The following is a 20,842-nucleotide window of genomic DNA, read 5'->3' on the forward strand; positions in this document are numbered from 1 at the left end:
TGTGTGTGTGTGTGTGTGTGTGTGTGTGTGTGTGTGTGAGAAAGAGAGAGAGAGAGAGGTGGGGTAATGTGTGCATGCATCTTCCTACCTATGGTACCCCGAAAGGACATGCTCACTGTTCTGGTTGGACCTGGGGAAATCTGAAGTGAGGGAAACAGGTGTCCTGAATGAGACCAGTTCCGCAGCATAAACACACACACACACACACACTCCAGTACACTGACATACGTACAGTACAAATGAGCACAAATGCCCTGCTGTGCACAGCTGTTTTCTAATATAGAGAATTTACAAAATATAGAATTTGGTATATTTGTTAGATCTCCAAGGTTTTCAATAATACAAAGTAAAAAATACAAAAAGACAAGTTGGGATCCCCGCCCTCCCTCCCCAGTGGCATCCTGCTTTGCCTGTGGGTTTCTTACACGCATACAACTAGCATAGTCTAAAGAAGGGCACAGAAACGTGTTTTGTTTTATTTAATAAATATTTTCTTTTTCTCAGAACCGCCACTCCTTGCTCCGGGGCCTCTGGCCTCCCCCTCGCAGTTCTGCCCCCTCCAGGGGCACCGGCTGTGTGTGTCGGTGTGGGAGGAGCCCGCGAGGAAGGCCTCGGTCCCTCCAAAGCCAGCATTCCTGACCCGGGCCCCCTCCACCACGGAGCAGGGCCTCGGCCTCGGTCTGAAGTTTAAAGGCTCACATAGAAAAGCAGCCCCAGGGCCCGAGGCCAGGTGGCGCTGCCTCCCGCCCGCCGAAGCCGTGCTCCCGCGGCGCCGCACACAGAGCTGCCGCGCGCCCAGGCCCCTCCAGCGGCGCCTCTCCGCCCGCGCACGCGCCGCAGCCCCCGTTAGAAAACGAGATTCCGACCGAGTCTGGCGGCGTCTACTACAGGGGGAGACATCTTTGGTCAGCTTGGTGCTCGCAGGACGCTGGCACCCCGGGCCCTGGGACGGAGACCGCCCGCCCGCCAAGGCAGAAGCTGCTTCTGGAGTCAAAGTGGAAAATCTCAGGGCGGCTTCGTGGGCTGGAGCGAGGCTTCCACCGTTTCTCTGGAGGCCAGGCTGCCTGGCGTACGCAGCGGCTGCTAACTGGGCGGGGGCCCTCCGTTGAGGAAGTATGTCATCATCTCGCCTTTGCCCTTGACCTTGACCACACCCCGGCACTCCAGCTGGTACGTGTTGGCGGCCAGCACCTGGTACATGTCTGTGGTGACCTAGGAGGCAAAGGAGGAGAGACGACAGGCCATTCATGACCTGAGCCCTGACTGCCTCCGACTCGGAAGGATGGGCGGCGTGCCCCTGCGGGGCGGCTCGTCCAACGAAGAGCCTCAGAAACCGGAAGGACGGCAGCACCCCCCCTGCTGCGTGGCGCGGCGAGCACCTCGCGTGTGCCTGCGGCCCGCAAACTGCCTGTCATCGTCCACAGTGGGAGAAACGCAGACGCTGAGGGGAGGCGCTCAGGAGCTCACAGCCGTCTGACTCCCCACAATCAGTACCCAAGGGTTTACCAAAGTCTCACTCCTGAGTGATCAGAAAGTTCTAGAAACCAGTTTTTCACCAAGACAGTTGGAGAACCACTGCTGATCTCATTTCATCCTTCTGTGAGGTAAGAACTATGATCTCAGGCTCATAAAATCTAAGGCACTTGCCCGATGTTACGTAGCTAATAAATGCTAGAGCCCGGATTCACTTCAGATGCCCGTCTCTGCTTTGGCTTTTGGAACAAAGAGGAGAACTCACAGGTGGTTTCAGTAATGACACAGCACTACTGCAGGGCGAAGGGCCAGAGCAGGGGGCACAGGAGCAGCAGGACGACGAGTGCCTCACCCCAAGGTGATCCAAGAGCCATTTCCGAGCATAGCCAGCACCCGCCCCCCGCCAGCGCCCCCATCACACGCCTGCTGTCGGACCAGGGAGGAGGGGGCAGCATGTTCCGTGAAAGGTAAGCCCCATGCAAAGGCGAGGTGCTGGGTTGTCTTGTGGTTACTGACTGAGCCCCTCACACCTGTCTGTGGGTGGGGTTGGAGGCTCTGTAAACACTCATCCTGTCTCCCCATCTCCCTTGAGGACCGCCACTCCCATCCTGCTGTCCCTTCCCCCGCCCCCCGCTTTGGCACAGGGATGGAGGTGAGAGAAGGCCATCTGGCCAGGGCCCTCAGGCAGCACCCACAGGCCAGCCCCTTTGTTCAGAGGCCCCCCAGGGGAGAGAAGTTAGGGGCCAGTTAAGCAGCGTCCGTGTGAGCAAGGACCTTAACAGTGGCCCCCGAGGCCGGGGAGGCTAAATGACCGGCCACAGCCTCACAGGGACCCGGGGGTGCCGGACTAGAGCCCAGTCCAGGGCCTCTCTGTGTCAGATTGGAGCAGAAAGAATCAAGGAAGGCCTGAGAAAAACAAAGAAAAGAGGCTGAAGAGCAGCAGGCCTGGGAATCCCAAGCACCAGCGCAAAGGATGAAGAGGGGAGAACGTCTCCAGGTCTCTGGCCAGGCGCCTTGGCTGTTGAGGCTGGTGGGAGCGCCATCCCGGGACCAGTGGCCTCGTCTGGTTCTCACAGCTAGGCCCTGAGTGCTGTGGGCTCCATCTGGCAAGACCTGCTCGTTGTGGCCGCCTTGTGTCCGCTCTGCGTGCCTGGTGGCTTGGCATCTGCAGCTGGCTGCCCTCATCCCCCCCAGTTCCTTCTGTGGCCAGTAGAGGGCTTGCACAGGGTAGAAGATCTGTCCAAGGTACCGACGGACCAAAACACAATTGTGTTCTCCAAGCTTCCAAGATACCAGCGCCAACTGCCCCATCACCCTCCAATCTGGCTGCGGAAATTCTGACTGGGAGCAGCGGGCGGCCTGCTGGAAGACCACTTAGCATCACACAGAGGTCCCCACAGGGGTGCTCCTGCACTCACCTGGATGCGGTCGGGCACGCCGGTGCTGTCCATGCGGCTGGCCACGTTCACTGTATTGCCCCAGATGTCGTACTGAGGTTTGCGGGCCCCAATCACCCCAGCCACTACGGGGCCGATGTTGAGCCCTGCAGGGGACAGAAGTGAGAGTGCTCATCAGGGTTCAGACTGACGCTTGCCCTGCCTGCCCTCACTACCGTTCCCCCCCGCCCCCCTGACTCTTGGCCTGAAGACACCCAGGGTCCTCCCGCCCTGAGGCTGTGCCTAACCCCACAGCTGCCACTGCTCTGCTCCCATCGCATGCTTGCTATCTTGAGACCACAGGAACCCAATCACATAGGCGCTGCTCCTGTGTCCTCGCCACCCAGGCAACGTTCAGCTCCTGCAAATCCACCGCTAGACTGCCCTCTTCAAAGTTTCCAGTAACCTCTGCGTTGTCTGATTGCCTTTCCTTAATTCTCCCTCTCTCGGTGGCATTTAAGTTTTCACCTTCAACTCGGACTCAATATACCAGACTCGCCATTTCCTTCTTCCTTGCTCCTCTGTTTGTTTCAGGGGTGCCACCATTCTCGTTCTTAGAACCTACCTCCTAGCCCCCCTCCCTGCCCCCAGAGTCTCCTCTCTCCAGGTAATCCTCCCTCAGGCCTCTGAGCCAGGGCGGTGATGCTGCCGCACCGTCCACATGGGCTCTCCCTCTGCATCTCTCTCCTACGCTTCTGCTCCGGTCTGTCCGCCTTCCCAGTCCCGCCCAAGACAACACTGAGCAGCCCTGCCCCTGAGCCTCTGCCGTGCTGGTCTCCACCTCAAGTGTCCTTCCTCCTTCTCTCCTGGCGAAGTCCTTCCTGGACACATCTGCCTCAACCGGCATTCGCTAGACATTTCCTGCCCCATCTCCAAGCCCCAGGGTGCTCCCTCCTATTACATAAACTGTCTCTCACACTGTGCCTTATTAAGCCTCACTGTTGCTTAACTCTTGTGTGTGAGCAGCAGGACCACGAACACAGCAGAAGCTCCCACATACACCCCTTGGCCACTCACTAAGTCAGAAATGTCATCAGTTTTCAAAACTGTTTCCTCCACGACCCTCCTCTTTGGTCCCATCAAACCACATGTAGCTTTTTACCTCATGTGCTATTCCCAGGCTGGACTGTCGCCCTCACTGGCCAAAAGCCACGCTCCCCAGGGAAGACGTTCCTGAGTCTGTAGGACGGGATCTGCCACACAAGGCTCCCAACTGCCTGCCCAGCTACTTATCTGCCTGCCACTCAGTCCCCAGTCCTGGTCCAATGAAGGAGCTGGGGCAGCTCACAGAAATAAGTACACACTGGGAGAAAAGTGCAGAAGAGTGCGGATGAGGGAGATGGGGTGAAAGGAAAATAAGAATGGCAACATCCCAGGAAACCAAGAGTGACATTAACACAGAAGCACAGGCTGCCCGTCGGTTAAAGCAGGCCCCCAGCTGGATCTGGTTTGGCTTTCCAGCAGCCGATGCAAAACGAAAACCTGGTCCAGTCCATAGGCATGTGTCCACAGGCCCACACGGCCAGCTCCTCGGGGAAAGCCCAGTTCCCAGCACTCGGGCCGGAACGAAAGGTCTCCTGAGGACATGCATGATCACAATATTGACTTTTAGGAATCCAATATTTCAGTCTAATGTGCTAATTTGTAGAACTGAAACACCAGTATTTTTGTTGGTGAATCTCTGTTCCTTTTTTACAAAATTTGAAATCTGAATAATTTTTGGCCTGAGATATTTCTTGGAGGGGGGGTCGATCATACAGTAAAATTTTGACAAGAACAAAGGTCTGCCCTTTTGGAAAGCATTCTTTACCTCCACCATCCTCAGCAGGAGGAGAGAGCAATGCTCGACAAAGCAGTTTCTTCTGAAAAAGGAACACTTACTCTGAAAGCCTGGGCATCCTTGGCAAGATACATGCTAAAAAAACAAACTGCTGAGACACCTTGAACCTTATCAAGCAACACAGAGTTGTGATTCTGAGATCATTTTGTGGATATAGCAGGGGAGCGAACAGGCAAGTGTGCTGATGTACGTGGGTTTTCTCTGCGCTATTCTTTCAGCTCTTCTGTGGAGCTGAAACGTGTCAGAATAAAAGGTTGGGGTAATAAAACAACAAAATTGAATACCAAAAGGTGTATGGCACAGGGAATATAGCCAATATTTTATAATAACTTTAAATGGAGTATAATCTATAAAAATATTGAATCACTATGTTGTACACCCGCAACTAATATAATATTGTAAATCAACTATACTTCAATTAAGAAATAAAATAATAAAATTAATACAAATAATGAAAAAAAATTATATAGGGTTTTGGTTCAAAGATTTTCTGAACAAGTAGAGTATGGCTCTGCCTGTTTTAAAACTGACCCAGGGCCTCTGCTCAGAGCTCCCCACTCTCTCCCGCAGCAGCCCTGCCTCCAGGACACCACAGCATCTACGAAGCTCCTCAAAGCCACACAGCGAGGGCCAAGGCATTTGACAAAGAAGGGATCCAGGGAAGATATGCGGACTTGACTTATCTCCACATCCTCACCATTTCTTTCCCCAGTTCGCGTAGACCAGAAGAGCTTTCACAGCACCTAGAAGATCGTGCTCACGTGTGCACAGAAACCACTTGGAGCTCAGTGATAACCTGTCTCTGAGTTCCCGCCTCTCCCACTGGGGGCCCCTCTGCCCTTGGCGCACAGCATCCCCCCACAAAGCCTTTCTGGCAGGCACAGTGAGTGGGAGAGGCAGGAACTCGGAAAGAGGGTGTCCAGTGCTTACCACCATGCAGAGGAGGCACCTCCAGGCCCTGGGAGAACTCTGCTGTGTGATGGGGGCCTACCCCCACCCCTCGGGCAGGGACACACTGCAGTGTCAGCCTCTGCTTGGACTGGGTCATGGTGGCGGCAGGGGGGATGGTGGGTGGGAGTCCCAACAAGCCCTCGGGACTCCAGGCCGGGCTCACCGATCTTCATCTGGAAGTTGTTGAAGGAGTGCTCGTTGATGTACTTCATCTGGTCCATCAGCTTCATGGCGAAGTCAGCCAGAGCTTTGATGTGGGTCTTGCCCACCTTGTCATAGGTGGAGTCGTTGAGGCCCGAGGCGGCCATGTAGGTGCTGCCGATGGTCTTGATCTTTTCCAGCTGCCTGAACCGATCCTCACTGATGATCTGGACAGATGGAGGACAAACTGGGTCACCCCCAAGGTGGGCACTGAGGTCTGCAGGGAAGTGCAGCAGCACGGCCCCTCTTGTCGCCTCAGTTCACACAGGGGGCCCATTTCCGTCACCAACTCAGTGCAAAGCCCTGGTGCTCCCCAACAGTCTGGGCTTCTCCAGCACTTACCCTGTGGCTGTCTAGTGGCTGTGGGCTATCTGTGAGCCCAGCCCCGTACAAGAGCCCCCGGGGCCAGGTCACTAGTCACCTCTGGGGCTCTGTCCTCCGACAGGGACTGGCAGCCATCTTCCCCTTTCCCGACTCAGGTCTCCATCCCTCCCAGGGAGACCTCCTCACCATTGTCCAGCAGGACACTCTCCTCCTGTCTCCAGGACCTGCCGGAAGCCTGTCCACACCCATTGCAGCCAACTCCAGTTACCCCGCCGCCCGGGAGTCTCGGGGCCTGCTTCTGACACTGCCTGATCCCAACTCCACGCCCCAGCCCCTGTATTCCCGCTGGGCTCGTCCCTCTCACGCTCACTAGGCGGTGAGCTCCCAGCCCCGAGACTGCTCTACTGGTCACAGCATCCCCAGGTGGCGCACACTGGGTGCTCAACAAGGGAGTAATAAACCAAGAAGAAAATGTCTTTGTTTCTGCCTCTGCTGTTCAGGGCTTTGCATCTTTGTCCTGCCTCCTCCTGGAGCCTGGGAACTCCGCCTCCCTCGGACTCGCTCAAATGCTGAGTCCCAGCCTGAGCCCCATCCAGTCCTAGCTGGCATGAGAGGAATGGCGGGTGATGGGGGCGAGTCAGCCAGGCGGGGCTTCGATGGGGCAGCCAGCGTGCACAGACTGCGAATTCAAACAGCTGGGCTGGAACTCCAGCTCTGCCGCTTGCAGGCGGTGACCCAAGGCAGGACGCTTAACGTGCGGGGGCCACGTCCTCCCCATCGTGACGTGGTGATGGGGAGGAAATGTATGCAGGTGCCTGTGACAGTGCCTGGGACACAGAGCGCCTGACGCCTCTGCTCACATCTGGTGATGGGAAAGGGGGCGGCGGGGCCCGGCCGCACCTCGTCAAAGTCGGCGATGATCTCGTTGAGCAGCCTCAGGCACTCGACGCCCTCGTTGTTGGCCTCCAGCTCCACATAGAACTCGGAGAAGTTGGCGATGGAGGCGAACATGACGGCCACACACTCACACGACTGATAGTAGAGCTCATCATTGCGCCGCTCACGGGCCAGGAAGTGCGCGGCTACGTCCTTGGGCAGGATGTTGTGCAGCAGCCGCCGGTTGTAGGCCTGCAGCTCCTCCATCTCCTCCTTCTCCTCGGTGGCCTGGGACAGAGGACTCGGTCAGAGGGAGGGCAAGCATCGTGCTGCTCAGAAAAGGCAGTGCAATCCGCCCACGTGCCAACGCAGGCCCAAGATTTCAGCAACTGCTGACTTTGCATCCTCGCTGCTGTCTCTACTTCCTGGTTTTCTATGAAGAGCATCTCTTACTTTGACCAACAGAAAAGAGAGATCTGTAGGTAGCTAACTCTTCCTGCCTACCTCTTGGAAAGCGACGCCTATGAGAGCATTGATCCTGAAGGAGGGAACCCTGAGTGGACACAGGTCCCGGAGGAGAGGCCGGAAGGATCCTGTCTGCCCCAGATGAGGAGAAGGCAGGAGGGTAAAGGGATGGTCCAAAACCACACCCAAATGGCTCTCCAGCCACCCAAAGGCTCCTCGACCTTCCATTTTCCCCTTCATATCGGGAAATGCGATCGGAAAGGCGGTTTGAGAAAAATCACTTTAGCAGACTGACCACAGAGGAAAGGGCTCGAAGCACTGCCCGTTCTCCCTGGTTCCCTGAGAGCTGACTCATCCCAGGGCCAGACGCAACCCGCAGGGCCAGGAGGTGCAGGTACCCCGAGGTTCCCACCTGGGCGGGACAAGGACATCACTGATGACTTTGGTTCTCCCCTAGCTTGGGTCCTGGGTCTGGGACAAGCTCACTCTCCAGGATAAAGGGGCAGTGCAGAGCCCTCGGGTCAAGAGGCCAACAGTGGCCCACAGGCTGAAGCACAGAGGTAGTCCTGCACCTCGGCATGCGACGAGCCAGATGACCAGAGTGTTCAAGGGACACGGGGTACAGACTGGAGTCTGCAGGCTTCCTCCCCTCGATGGCAAACAAAATGGCCCCCTGAACTGGGGGTGGCCGTGTTGGTAAGGCAGGCAGGCAGGCAGGCAAAGGATCACTGGCAGGGCTGTTTAAAGGATCCAGCCAGCCCGCCTGGGCCTTCCCTAACTACACAGGGAGGCCCTTCTATTCACTGCAACTAGAACATCCAAAAGGGCCAGGACTATTTCTCAGGGCCCCGGATCTCCCGGTAGGCAGTGGCTGCCTACAGGGAAGGAGCTGGCACACCTGCAGGACTGGGTCCAGCAGGGAAGGAGAAAGCTCAGGGACCCTAAGGCTCAGGGTCTAAGCCTTGCCTCTGAGGTGAGAGGACCCACTTCATTCCTGGAGACACTGGAAACGTGGCCACAAGGATGGGGATCACACCCGAGGAAGCTCCTGGACCCTCAGGTGCCTGGGGGCGGTCCTCCTGCCAGGTGACCTCTGCTCCTTTGAGGTGGGACAGTTTGACCACCCCCCTCCCCATAAATAAGGGCCACCTTCTCCTGCTCGGGAACGGGTGTGCCAGAGGGAGAAGGCTGGAGCGGGAATCCCCTGCTTCTCGCCTGCTGCCCCGTGGAGGAGCCCCAGCTGGTCCATCTGCCTCTGAAAATGCACCTGACTGCCCCCACCCCTGCTCCCAACATGTCTGGGGACGCTGGAGCGCCTCAGCTCCTCGGATCAGCCTGCAGGTGGCAGAAATGTGACACGTGCCTTCCCAGAGAGCCTCTGCCCAACATGGCAGGCAGGGTGGCTGTGGAGGCTGTGGGTGGGGACTCAGGGAGCAGAGACGCGGCTGGGGACGCACGCCAAGCGCAGAGGCCCTGGCCAGGTATGGCTGCCACATCTGGGGAACTCTGCCCAAGACATGCAGCACAGCCAGCTGCTTCTAGGGCTGGGCTCTGCCCAGGCAGGATAGCTTAGGGGTCCACAGACGCTTGCTGGTCCTAGTAAGTTCAATGCTGTGGGAGGGGACAAGAATAGGCTCTCCCGAGAGCTGAGGCCGAGTGGAGGGGGCCTTGCGGGTTAGGGTGTGTTCCTCGTGCAGGTGCTTCAGGGAAGCTAAGAACCCCAGGCTCCCCACCTCCCCGTCAGCACCGCACCCACCCATCATGACCACAGACCCGACAGCTAAATGGGCTGCTGCATAAGACTGGGCGTGCGGATTGGACCATCACTCACCCATTCCAAGGACCTGCGTTCAGGTTATTGTTTATCCCGCCCCAAAGCCCTGGAGCACAAGGGGAGATGGAGGGAGGTGGACGCATCATGAGCCTGTCAGAGAGCTTGAGTGGAGAGAGGCTGACACACCTATAGCAGGTAGAGACACGCTCACCATCCGCCCGCAGACACACACACAGTGGGCATGGCCTTCTTAATTGTTTTCAAAATGGGAAGTGGTCAGCCACTTCCCTTCCAGTTTTCCCTTCCTTCCCGCCCTCGTGCAGAGCCCTCGGTGCCTGAAGAAGGAAGTGATCAGAGGAAGGGGTGCCACGTGTGGTATGTCCAGTGTGCAAGGAAGCAGGGCAGTGAGGGGGAGACGGCATGGTAGAGCAGAGAAGGGGGCTGGGGTGGGTGGGAGGTCGGTTCTGCCGAGCAAATGAGTAAATAGATGAAAGGAATGGAAGGGGAGGTTCTCACTGCCAGAGATGATATTTGCATGCGTGGAAGGGAGAAGGCTAGAAAGAAGCCTGAGGTGTTGCATTGGCAATGGGGGTGCTGCTGTAAACTCACGGTTTTAAATATCAACAGACAGATATTGGAGTAGTATCCATCTATATGTATGCGTGTATGTGTGTTTGTTTCTATGTTCCTCTATACCTACATACATTTCCTGGCTTTGTCCACAGAGAGGACCTAGAACAGTGAGCACACTGAGTGCCCTGATCTGGGTTTCTAAATACCATTCTCCACTAAAAAGAATTGGGGCACTTTGAGGGGAAAGTACGTGATGAGCCCCAGACATCTTCTTGTGCCAGAAAGTAAGAAGACGCTCAACGAATGATAGAGCCAACTGAAGACACACCAACCAGAGCCAGGACAATTAAAGCATTAAAATAAATAATGAGAGGCGCAGAGTAAACCCCATTGAATCCGATAGGAATCCGGGAGTCTGTGCTGATGTAGATAAGTGAATGACCAAGTAAATGCGAGGGGGAGGAGGAGAGCTCTGCCTTACCGGAGAATGCCGATTAACAAATGCAGAAGGAACGACAGACATAGGTCATCACTGGCAGGCAGGAGTCAGCAATGGATGCAGAGGCTGGTGGGTGAGGTTTGCTGAAGATCAGAATATTGGCGTAATACCAGAGTATCTTTCCACAAAATGCTAATTGAGTACAAAGGGGAAGATGGGGACCTGACAGTGGAGAAATCTGGCAGACGCCCACTTGAGTGGGTGATCAAGGTAAATGTCACCAGGGGTGGGACAGACCAACATAGAGGAGTCCCCAGGGTGATGCTCTGAGAAGTGCACAGTGTCGTCTCCACGGTTTTCCTCCAAGAAGGCATGGCCTGAGTCTGGACATGGGAAACATCAAGGGCTCGACTGAGAGTCACAGAATAAGGACCTCTTTAAGACTGGCAAACATGAGAGAAGAAGAAAGACAGGAGACATGACAACTACATGCATAGGGTACACCAGATGGGATCCAGGGCCAGAACTGGGACAGTTGACACAACGTGAACAGCTCTGTGGGTGGGATGGCATTGTGGGTGGACGGTGTTGATTTCCTGACTGGGAGTTCGCACAGGGATAATGCAGAGAGTGTCCCTGCTTTTGGGAGGTAGACACGGAGAATTTAGGGGGTTGATGGGGCATCGTTTCAGAAAAGAGAGAGAGGGGGTGACGGAGCAAATGTAGACAAATGGCTGGGGAATCTGATGAAGGGACTGGTGGAGTTCTTTATACTGTTCTTTTAACTATTCTGTAAGTTTAAAGTTATTTTTTAAAACTTCCATAAAAGAAGATAAAAATGGGGGGGGGGTGCATGGATGTGGGGTAGGAAGTCAGGGAGGAAAGATAAAGAGTGGAAATGACCTGTTTCTGCAGCCACATGTGGAGAGAAGCACTAACGATACAAGTGCCTGGCATCGGCTGGGCCTTCAAACCTCCCCAAACCCTCAGCACAGCTGGGGTCGGCGGGGGGAGGGACGGGGGCGGGCTGCAGCCGGGGACGCAGGAGGCAACGGGCGTGCTTTGGGCAGATGTTGGGGCCTCAGACCAAGGGGACTGGAGGAAGTCTTGTCCACAACACACCCCTTTTTCCCTGGCTTTTTTGGTTCAGGGAGGTTCACCCTGGCTGAAAGCTGGAAGGCTTCAGCTCTCTGGGAGAGACAGGCACCCCGCCTCATGGCTCCTCCAGGTCTTCCGGGGCTACAAGAAAGCTGCTATTGCCTGGGCACCGGGGAGCCAGAGGTAGGGGCTCCGGGGAAGCTCCAGGCTACTCTGCTCAACAGGCAGGCGGCCTCGGTTTGACCCTGTGCCCTCAAGAGCTGGACAAGGCCCCGAGATGCGGGTCAAGGGGCAGCTGGTCACAAAGATGCGGAGTGGCAGGCTCACCCTCCCTGGGCTCCGCCCCTTTCTCGGGGCCTTTGTAACACAACAGGGTCACCCAACAGCAACCACCTTGGGAGGGGCTCCTGGGGGAGGCGGGGGTGTGAGCAGAGGAGTGGAGGGGCGTTGGCCCTGGAACCCACAAAGCCTGGTCAGCCCCCAGGAGAGACCTGGGGACCTCCTGGGAGCTTCCCCAAGAAGAGAGGCGTGAGCAAGTCAGGAGGAGGCTGGGAGGCTGCTCTCTGAGAAGAGAAGGTGCAGCCTCACACTGGGTAACCCCGAGGCCCCTCCCAACCCAGGGCATTCCGCATGGAAAACATGCTCCCCCAGCCTCAGGGCATCCCCACCAGAGACACCCAATAGCAGGGGCAGCCAGATGCCCCCGTCTTCACTCAGCATCCAGTGAAAATCCAGGGCCTCCTGCCCCGGCCCGAAGACTTTAATCTCAACATTACTAGGAAGCAGAGGATGGAGGAGGCCTAAGCGAGTTGCAGATGAGCTGAAGAAGTGGTCTGCACACAGGGGCCAGGCCAGGGGAGGCAAAAAAAGCCGGGCTAAGCTAGGCCTTGCAGGCGGCTGGGCTAGAATAACAGGTCTGAACCCCACCTTCACTCCCATCTAAGACCAGGCTTTCTCTTGGGGCTTCCCTGGTGGCACAGTGGTTAAGAATCCACCTGCCAATGCAGGGTACATGGGTTCGAGCCCTGGTCCGGCAAGATCCCACATGCCGCAGAGCAACTAAGCCCGTGCGCCACAACTACTGAGCCTGCGCTCTAGAGCCCGCGAGCCACAACTACTGAGCCCGTGTGCCGCAACTACTGAAGCCCACATACCCAGAGCCCGTGCTCCGCAACGAGAGAAGCCACCACAATGAGAAGCCCGCGCACCGTAACGAAGAGCGGCCCGCGCTCGCCGCAAATAGAGAAAGCCCGTGCACAGCAACGGAGACCCAACACAGCCAAAAATAAATAAAATAAACATATATATATATAAAAGGTAAGACCAGGCTTTCTCATGGGCCCTTGGGTGCCCTCTCCTGCATCTTTTGAGGTGGTCCAGCAGGTCGGAAGGGGCCATAGGGGCTGCTGCTGTAGCACCTGGAGTACCCTGTGCATGGCCCAGCAGCACCCCTCCCGCAGGTGGACACAATCACGGCACAGGGCACAGAGCCTGGAGGGCAGAGTGCTGGCTGGGTTCCAGCCCCACCGGGGCACTCAGCACCCAGCACCTCTGCCCCTGCCTGAGCCACCTCTCATCAAGGCCAGGGCACAGCCACCTGGCTGGACTTCCTGTCGACGATCTTTGATGCCCCTTCCAGCCATCTTCCCCTGGAGGGGTCTTCAAGCCCAGTTTAGGTCACATCGAGCCCTGCTCAGAAGCCTCTGGCACCAACTCCTGCACTAAGGCCTCCGCGGCCCCAGGACTGCACTCCCCCTACTTCTCTCCTCTCCTCCTGCCACTGTTTTCCCCCTGCCCTCCTGACTCCTTGCTGCCTCTGCCACAAACTGGGCCTGTCCATGCCTCCCCTCTGTCCCAGCATCTGGATGCCCACTGTCTTTGTGGCTGAAGAGCCTCTCTCCCAGGCCCATCAGAGTCGCGGTACCAGGTACTGTCAAGGGTGGGTTTGTCTGGAGCTCCAGGGTTTTGCCTCTTGGCCCCAGAGAGCAGGGAGCAGACTCGCTGGGACGCGGGGCACCGGTCAGCTGGTGAGCAGGACGCCTTGTCAGTGCAGAACCCAGGCCCAGCCCAGCCCAGAGGATGAACTGCTCACTCACAAAGTGCCATGAGGCCTGGGGGTCCCGCCCCCCCAACCCCACCCCCGACCCCCAAGCCCGGGACCACCCACCTGCAGTTTCCAGAGGAAGTCGAGGCGGGCGGTGGACTCCACCTGCTGGGCGTGCAGGTACAGGGCCAGCACAAAGACGGAGATGATGATGGGCGTCACCACCTTCAGCGCCACCTTGGTCGCGTGCTCAGGGCTGCAGGCGGGAGATAGATGTCCTGGCGCTTCAGGCCGGGCTCTGAGGCCCCTCAGGCCTTTGTTTCTACCTCCCACTCCAGGCCCCCTATCCTCACCCTCCTTCTCTAACTGCCTGAGGTGTGCCTCCTCCAGGAAGCCTTCTCAGTGGGCAGCCCCTGCTCAGTCTGCAGCTCAGCAGCCAGCACTCTTCTCCTGATGGCTCCCTCTCCCCCATCACTGGGGCGCTTCCCTCTGGTTACATCAGGGGATGAACGAGGCCCTTGTAAAAGGCAGCATGTACATCTCAGGGGTTGTAACAGGGGAGCCAGGCAGGCCATACTGACCATCTTGGGGCAACCTTGGGCAAGTCCTCTTAACTTCTCTGAACCTTAGTTTCCTAATTTGTAAAATGGGATAACACCCATATTTCAAGATTGTGGCAAGAATTACAGACACTGTATGCAAACTCCTTGTACAGTGTCTGACAAGCAGTAGAAAATCCAAAACTGGTAGCTATTATTGTCTGACTATATTTCTGTTAACATTATTAATCCTCCCAATAAAAACAGCTGTCCCTGACCCTGCTCCTGTCCCAGCAGAGAGCCCAAACCTTGAAGGCTGTGTAGACTCCCTGCCCAGGAGCAGCCCCGAGGCAGGGCCTAACCTACACACCCTGCAGGCCTCTCCTCTGCTCCTCTCCTCTGGTGGCAGAAGGGGCACCTGTTCTCCTGCACCCAGGATCTCGTGCATGCCCCTGGGGAGAGCTTGAGGCCTGTGAAATGACCTGTGGATCCTGATGACCTTGGTCACTGAGTCTATAAATCATCTTGGGGTGGTAGAGAGATCATAAAAGAAGGGCACCTACCCAGTGAGGCCCCCTTGGTACCAAGGGAGGGGAGGGCCTCCTCCTTCATCACCCACCTTGCCACCAAGGCCCCCTCCCACCTGGGTACCGCTGGTGGCCTCTGGCTGCTCGGTGCCAAGGGCAGGCAGGGGTTGTATCAGGGAACTCGGAGAAACAGCTTCAACTCACCACTGGGAGGTCCCGTTGTTGTTGAAGTCTCTGTGAACAGGAGTTGGGGAGGGCTGTTCAGGGCTGCTCCCTGCATCAGCAGCCTCCATGCCTGCTCTGCTGCCCCCCAGCCCTGCTGTGCCCCTCTACACCCAGCTCTGCTTCCCCACGCCTCCTACTTCTGCCCCCACCACTGCTGCTCCTTTGCCACCCCCCCCCACAGCACCCCTCTTCCCAATCCAAGGTCACTTTCAGTATGGGAGGCTTGCAGAAAGGCCAGCCCCAATTAGCATCTGGTCACCATGACCACAAATCACCCAGCCCTTACCTGGGAGCCTGGGGCCCCCCCAGCACATCCACCTGGGCTGAAGCCTGTCCCCTCTCCCACCCCAGCCAGTCGCTGCCACCCGGAGGAGGAGAAACACTACACCTGCACTGTCCAGTATGGTAGCCACTAGCTACATGTGGCTACTGAGCTTAAAATGTGGCTAGTACAGGTTAAAATGTCCTGTAAGTGTAAAATAGATACCAGGTTTTAAAGAATTAGTGTGGAAAAATGTCAAATATTCCATTAATCATTTTAAACTGACTATATATGAAAATAATACTCTGAATATATTGGTTAAATAAATACATTATTAAAATTGCTTGTTTTGCCTTTTTAATATAGCTACTAGAAAATTTTAAATTACATCTGTGGCTTGCATGATTTATCTAGTGGACAGTGCTGCCCTAGAGCCACACCAGGGTCGCCCAACCCAGAAAGGACCTCCATTCTCTGTGACTGCTTCAGCAGGAAGAGTGGAGGGGCTCTGGGGAGGGGTGGGGCAGGAGAGAAAGAGGAGGCAAAGTTCCCAGCTCCCGCCCTGATCCACAGGGAGAAGGGTCGACCTCCTCCCTCTCCTGTCCCCAAGGGACTGCAGCCTGCACCGCTCATGATGCTACAGCGTCTCCCTGTCATCTGCCCACAGCCCTGCACAGCTGTGGAGAAGTTCTTCCTTGCATCTGACTTAGATCCTTCACAACATCTTCCTTTTCTCAGGCGATACTCTGCACAAGAAGGTAACATTTCTGACCCTGGAGTTATTGCCTATTTTATCCATGACTGTACCTTCACTGCCAAGCTCAGTGCCTGGAACAGGGTGGGCCCTCAATAAATATTTTTCAGTGAATGGATAGATGGATGAATGGATTCCTTCCTCTAACTCAGAGAAAGTACAGTTCACTGCATTTTCTCAGGGGACACAGACCTGTCACTCACGTGTTTTGCTCTTCCTGATGTATGTGCGTGTGGGGGGGATGGTAATGGGAAGAGAAAGGTACTACATATCAGGCACTTTATATACATCTTACTACTGTAGGTATTACTATTCCCAGTTTACTGGGAAAAAATAATGAGGTTCAGGAAAAATAGCCAAATGTGTGTCTGAGGCTGAGATTCAAACTCAATTTGACCCAAGATCAGAGCTCTTTCCCTTCACGGAGCTACCTCCCCTGGAAATCTGACATCTGTCACTATATGACCAGGCTGACTGCCAGCTAGATAGCCTGGGGCACAACCCCCATACATGCCACCTCTGGGCTGTAGGATTTAACTGCTCACCATCACAGCCAGGAGCCTTTGAGCAGTGCACAAACTACCCAACCGTCCAGGGTGGCCCTGCCTACTTTGCTGAGTTGCTATGAGGATGAAAGGGATAATGTATGTCCAACTGTCTGGTTCGAGGCAGGACAAGTGCCTATGAACAGCAAAGGTTGTTCTTTTGCTTGCACACACCTTGCTTTCCAGCTCTGTTGGACCTTGACCCCTCTGGGCCTGAGGCGCAAGGGCAGTTAGGTGGAAATAGGTCATCAAAGGCTGCCCTGGACAGAGGAACAATTCACTGAAGCCTGAGGTCAGGACTGAGTAGGAGGCTGGAGGCAGAGGGACAGGGGACCTAGTAGCTCTGCGGCCACCCTCACCACTGGGGGAGGGATGGAGGGAAAGAAACAAGACACTGTGTTGCTTTGCCCCGGTGGTCAGAGCTGGGAGCAACAGAGCACTCCCCTGGCAAGTCCCCTGCAGCCCAGGAACCCAGCCTCCCGCTCTTCCTGCCTCTCTGCAATGCCCCAGACCCCGTGCAGAGCGCGAGGCGGGTGCCACCTACATGGCGTTGGCTGTGACCAGTAGGTCGGCATTGTCAAAGAGCGTGACACCGGGCACCTCAACGACAAGCACGTAGATGAGCTCGATGGCCAGCATGAGCACCAGCTTCCCGATGCAGCTGATCTGCAGGAACACGGAGCAGGCCAGCAGGCTGAGCAGCACGCTGTAGGTGAAGTACTGTGGAGAGAGGGCAGCGGCTTCAGCGCCCCGGGCCCCGCCCTCCCCCGGCCCCGCCCCCGGCCCCGCCCCCCAGCATCCCTCCAGTCTTGGGCTGTCCTCAGGTGAAACCGAGGATCTGGGGATGCTTCTGCTGATGCAAACTTGTACTGTGGTGTGAGTGGCCCTGGGTAGGAACCAGGAGGTGGGGCTCCAGGCTGAGGAGGACCACTACCAGCAGTGTTGCCCAATGGTTAGAGCAGGGCTCCAGGCTCAGGCAGACTTGAGTTTCAGCCCTGATTCATTATGGACTGTTTGTGTGACTTAAGCCATTTATTCAACCTAAGCCTCATTTCCCCATATGCAAAACCTTCTATCTCATGGGCTTACAGTGATGATTACACAATAGGAAGCCCCTGGCACAGTGCATGGTGCCCTCCATTACTGTGCGACCGCAGGCCTCAGCCCCTGATCTGCAACATAACATGTGGTGGCAACATCTGAACTGACCTTATTTGGTGGCCAAACTGACCTACTGATGCGATGCAAATTATCACCTTTGTCCTGCTTCCTGTGACTATTCATACATTTTGCTGCAGAAATATTTCTGTGTTTCATTATCAGGTGCTGCCCATACTGCACTGGGGTGTGAGGTAACATTTTAAAACCTGAAAAATTCCCAAGTCCAAGACATATCTGACCCAAAAGGCTTCAGATGAGGGACTGTGCTCTTCCCCGTACTTTGGGGAAATCCTGGTCTCTGAACCTCAGTTTCTTTCTCAGACAACCAAGGGGCCAAACCGGGTGATCTCAGAGGTCGACTTCTGCTCTGTTGTCCCCTGACACTAGTCCTAGTCAGGTCAGCAACTATTATTTTTCTCTTTTAGCTTTAGCCTTGTTATTTCTGCATCAGGCAGAGCGACTCACTGTTCGCTGCCTCCGCCTTGGGCTGGGGGCCAAATTTGGTGGCTGGCAGTGGGGCAGTCCCTTCTGCCTAGGCCTTCAGGAACCCAGAGAGGGACTGCAGAGGCCCCTGGTGGTTGGGAGGGGGAGGGACCAGCCTCAAGTCACCAGCAGGAAAGGGGCAGAGGAAGGAGTAGGGAAGGCACAACCCGATACATCAGCCCTAAGGATAATAGTCCTGTCCTCGCGGGATGGGGAGGGGAACCCAAGCGCCAGCCTGGATTCCTATTCAGACCCTGGGCCCAGACATCCAGGAGGCCAAGGCATAATACTGAGGTGCACCTCAGGGTCTGTGAGGAGCTGCTGAAAAAGAACAACACTTGTGGGATGGGGTCAGCCCGAGGGGTCTGTAGCTGGTAGGGCCTGGGATCTGAAGGCCTGAAATTGATCGGGCTGGTGAGAGCTGAAGTCGGTGACCAGCCAACCATCTGCCACAAACGAGGAGCCAGAACAGGCCCTGACACCACTGCTTTGTTCCCCCATTCTCCCACGGAGCAACCACCAAGGGGCATGTGCCAAGACCAAAACCAGCCTCTGCTTCTCAGCAAACAGCCCTCAAGCAGCAGCTCCTGTGGGCTGTCGGCCAGATGTGAGAGGGAAGAGAGGTGGGGAGCAGAGGGCGGGTGCTGGAGCATGGCTGCCTGGGCAGAGGGAGGGCTTGGCGGGGGCCCAGGGACAACTGGTCTAGGTGAGCACCGGTGAGGGTGAGCCCTACCCCTCACTGAGTTTCCTTGCCCATGTGTACAGGGGAGTAGGATCGGGTCCATTCCCTGGGGCGGGGGAGGGAGGCCAGCACTGTGACAGCCCACGGGGCCCTCACTGCGGTTCTGAACCCTTGTTATGAGTCATGGGCCCTTTGGGAATTGGATGAAAGCACGGGCTTTCTCCCCAGAAAAGGGCAAAAGCTGCCACCATCTTACAGGTTTCACGTGAGCCCCGTCAGGGAGCCGGGTTGTGGGAATCACCCAAAGCTTGGAGCAAATACCCTGGGCTGGAAGCCTGGCCCTGCTGCTCGCTGCAAAACGGCTCCCTGAGGAAGCACGGCAGGGTGAACAAAGCACCTCGCATACAGTGGGCGCTTAATGCACGCTGCTCTCGAAAGGTTCTCGCCATTTTTCAAACCCAATAGCCTGTAGGTACGTGATTTCTTTCTGGGGTGACAAAAATGTTCTAAGATTAGATTATGATGATGGCTGCACAAGTTTGTGAATATACTAAAAGCTACTGAATTATACTTTGAATGCGTGAACTTGGTGGTAGTACTGGTTTGGGATTGGGTTCCCTTTGCTCCGCTCTGCTCTGACCCACGGCAGAGGGGTCAGACAGGTCCTCCTGAGGCCATATCAGGAATGCTGCTGAGGCTGAAAAACAGCTCTGCCTTCAGGTTAAGAGCAAGAATTCTGAAGCTAGGTGACCTGGGTGGGAGCTCTGGCTCTGCCACTTACTAGCTGTGTGACCTTAGGCAAGTTACTTAACCTCTCTGTGCCTCAATGTCATCTGTATAAAATAGTATCTTTGTCATAGGGTTGCTGTGAGGATTAAATGAGTAAATGTGAAACCCTTAGCACAGTGTCTGGCACATGGTAAATACCATATAAACAATAGCTATGCTATTATTGTCGTTTTTGCTATACTGAGGAGGTCGGCCTTGTTCACTGGTGTCTGGCACAAAGAGTGAGAGAGACTGAGGGGTAAGGAGGTCTCTGTAATGGCAGAGGGCCCCTGACTGTCCATCAGAGTAGCCAAGGGTAGAGAGGGCTGGGGTGGCAAGTCCCCATCCGTGTCCAGTCCCTCCCTGCCCAGTACCTCGGGGAAGTTGCAGTTGGGCCAGGGGCTGCCGCAGAAGCCCCGCTCATCACCCAGGCTGTAGTTGCCGGCTGACTCCACCACGTGGCACGCGCTGACCTGGCTGGCACTGATGTTGTGTTCGTCCGCCAGGCAGCCAATCAGGTCCTTGGAGTTGCACGTGAACTGGTGGGGGAGGAGAGGGTCAGCCTGTGGGGACCAGGCCAGGGTAGCTCATCTCCACAGGCAGCAGGTGCCCATCCCGCCTCGCCTCAGGTGCAGCCTGACACTGGCCGCGACAGGAGAGGAGCCTGGAAGAGGCCGAGGAACGGGCAGGATTTGCCCAGCTACCCGGGGCAGGGCTTGTAAACCTCCCTTGGGGCATACTTCCCTGAGTCTCTGGCTCCTCCAGCCTCGAGAGTGAGGACATAAGGCTGTGTAAGAGGCTTTAGGAGCTAAATCTGATCCCAGACCCAAGGTGAGACCCAAATAAGAACCTCCAGGGGGGAGAACGCCAGGGCCTGGGGGAAAGTCTCCTCCCGGCCCATGCTTGTGAGGTACAGGGCTCCACTGGGTTTCACCCAATGGGCTGAGGAAGTGCTGGGGAGGTGGAGCCACCCACCACGTTGACAAAAGCCGACAGGAACACCAGGGTGATGGTGAACACTCCCACCAGGGTGCTGTTCATCTTGGACCGCACGATCTTCCTGGAGAGCCTCTGCAGCGGGGCCGGGAAGAGCTGTCGCGGGGTAGAGGGAGGACAGACGTGGAACAGAATTCAGTAGACTCCGCACATCGCCACAGAGGAGCTCGGTGGACGCCCTCCCCACCTTTGTCTCTCGCCAACAGAACCACAGGGGCTTTCCTGACCCCCTCCCTGTGGGCGAGCCTCCAGCCTCGCACCATTGCACCCCCGCTTCCAGGCCAACCACAGCACAGATTCTGCAGCTGGCCAGAAGGGGGTCCACCTGGGGAGCTCACAGGTAAGAGAGGTAGGACGAAAGGAAAGATGCTACCTTCACCCCAATGGGGAAGCAGAGAAAAAAGCA

General features: G+C 56.2%; 1 protein-coding gene across 1 annotated transcript in view; it reads right to left on the bottom strand.

The window, feature by feature from the left end:
• Positions 1-914: 914 nt before the first annotated feature.
• Positions 915-20,842, bottom strand: part of ADCY5 (adenylate cyclase 5) — a 68,821-nt gene continuing 48,893 nt past the window's right edge. Inside the window, exons 12-20 of the mRNA XM_027106594.1 lie at positions 20,416-20,532; positions 19,815-19,979; positions 16,891-17,066; positions 14,765-14,794; positions 13,618-13,750; positions 7,126-7,389; positions 5,864-6,068; positions 2,892-3,016; positions 915-1,212 (exon numbers count right to left, since the gene is read on the bottom strand). Of these exons, the coding sequence (XP_026962395.1) occupies positions 1,084-1,212; positions 2,892-3,016; positions 5,864-6,068; positions 7,126-7,389; positions 13,618-13,750; positions 14,765-14,794; positions 16,891-17,066; positions 19,815-19,979; positions 20,416-20,532 (1,344 nt within the window). The 3' untranslated portion in view covers positions 915-1,083. The remainder of the gene's footprint in view (positions 1,213-2,891; positions 3,017-5,863; positions 6,069-7,125; positions 7,390-13,617; positions 13,751-14,764; positions 14,795-16,890; positions 17,067-19,814; positions 19,980-20,415; positions 20,533-20,842) is intronic.

This window comes from Aethalodelphis obliquidens, unplaced genomic scaffold (assembly GCF_003676395.1).
Source record: "Aethalodelphis obliquidens isolate GAN/ISIS:26980383/991018 unplaced genomic scaffold, ASM367639v1 scaffold1, whole genome shotgun sequence".
Lineage (NCBI taxonomy): Eukaryota > Metazoa > Chordata > Mammalia > Artiodactyla > Delphinidae > Aethalodelphis > Aethalodelphis obliquidens.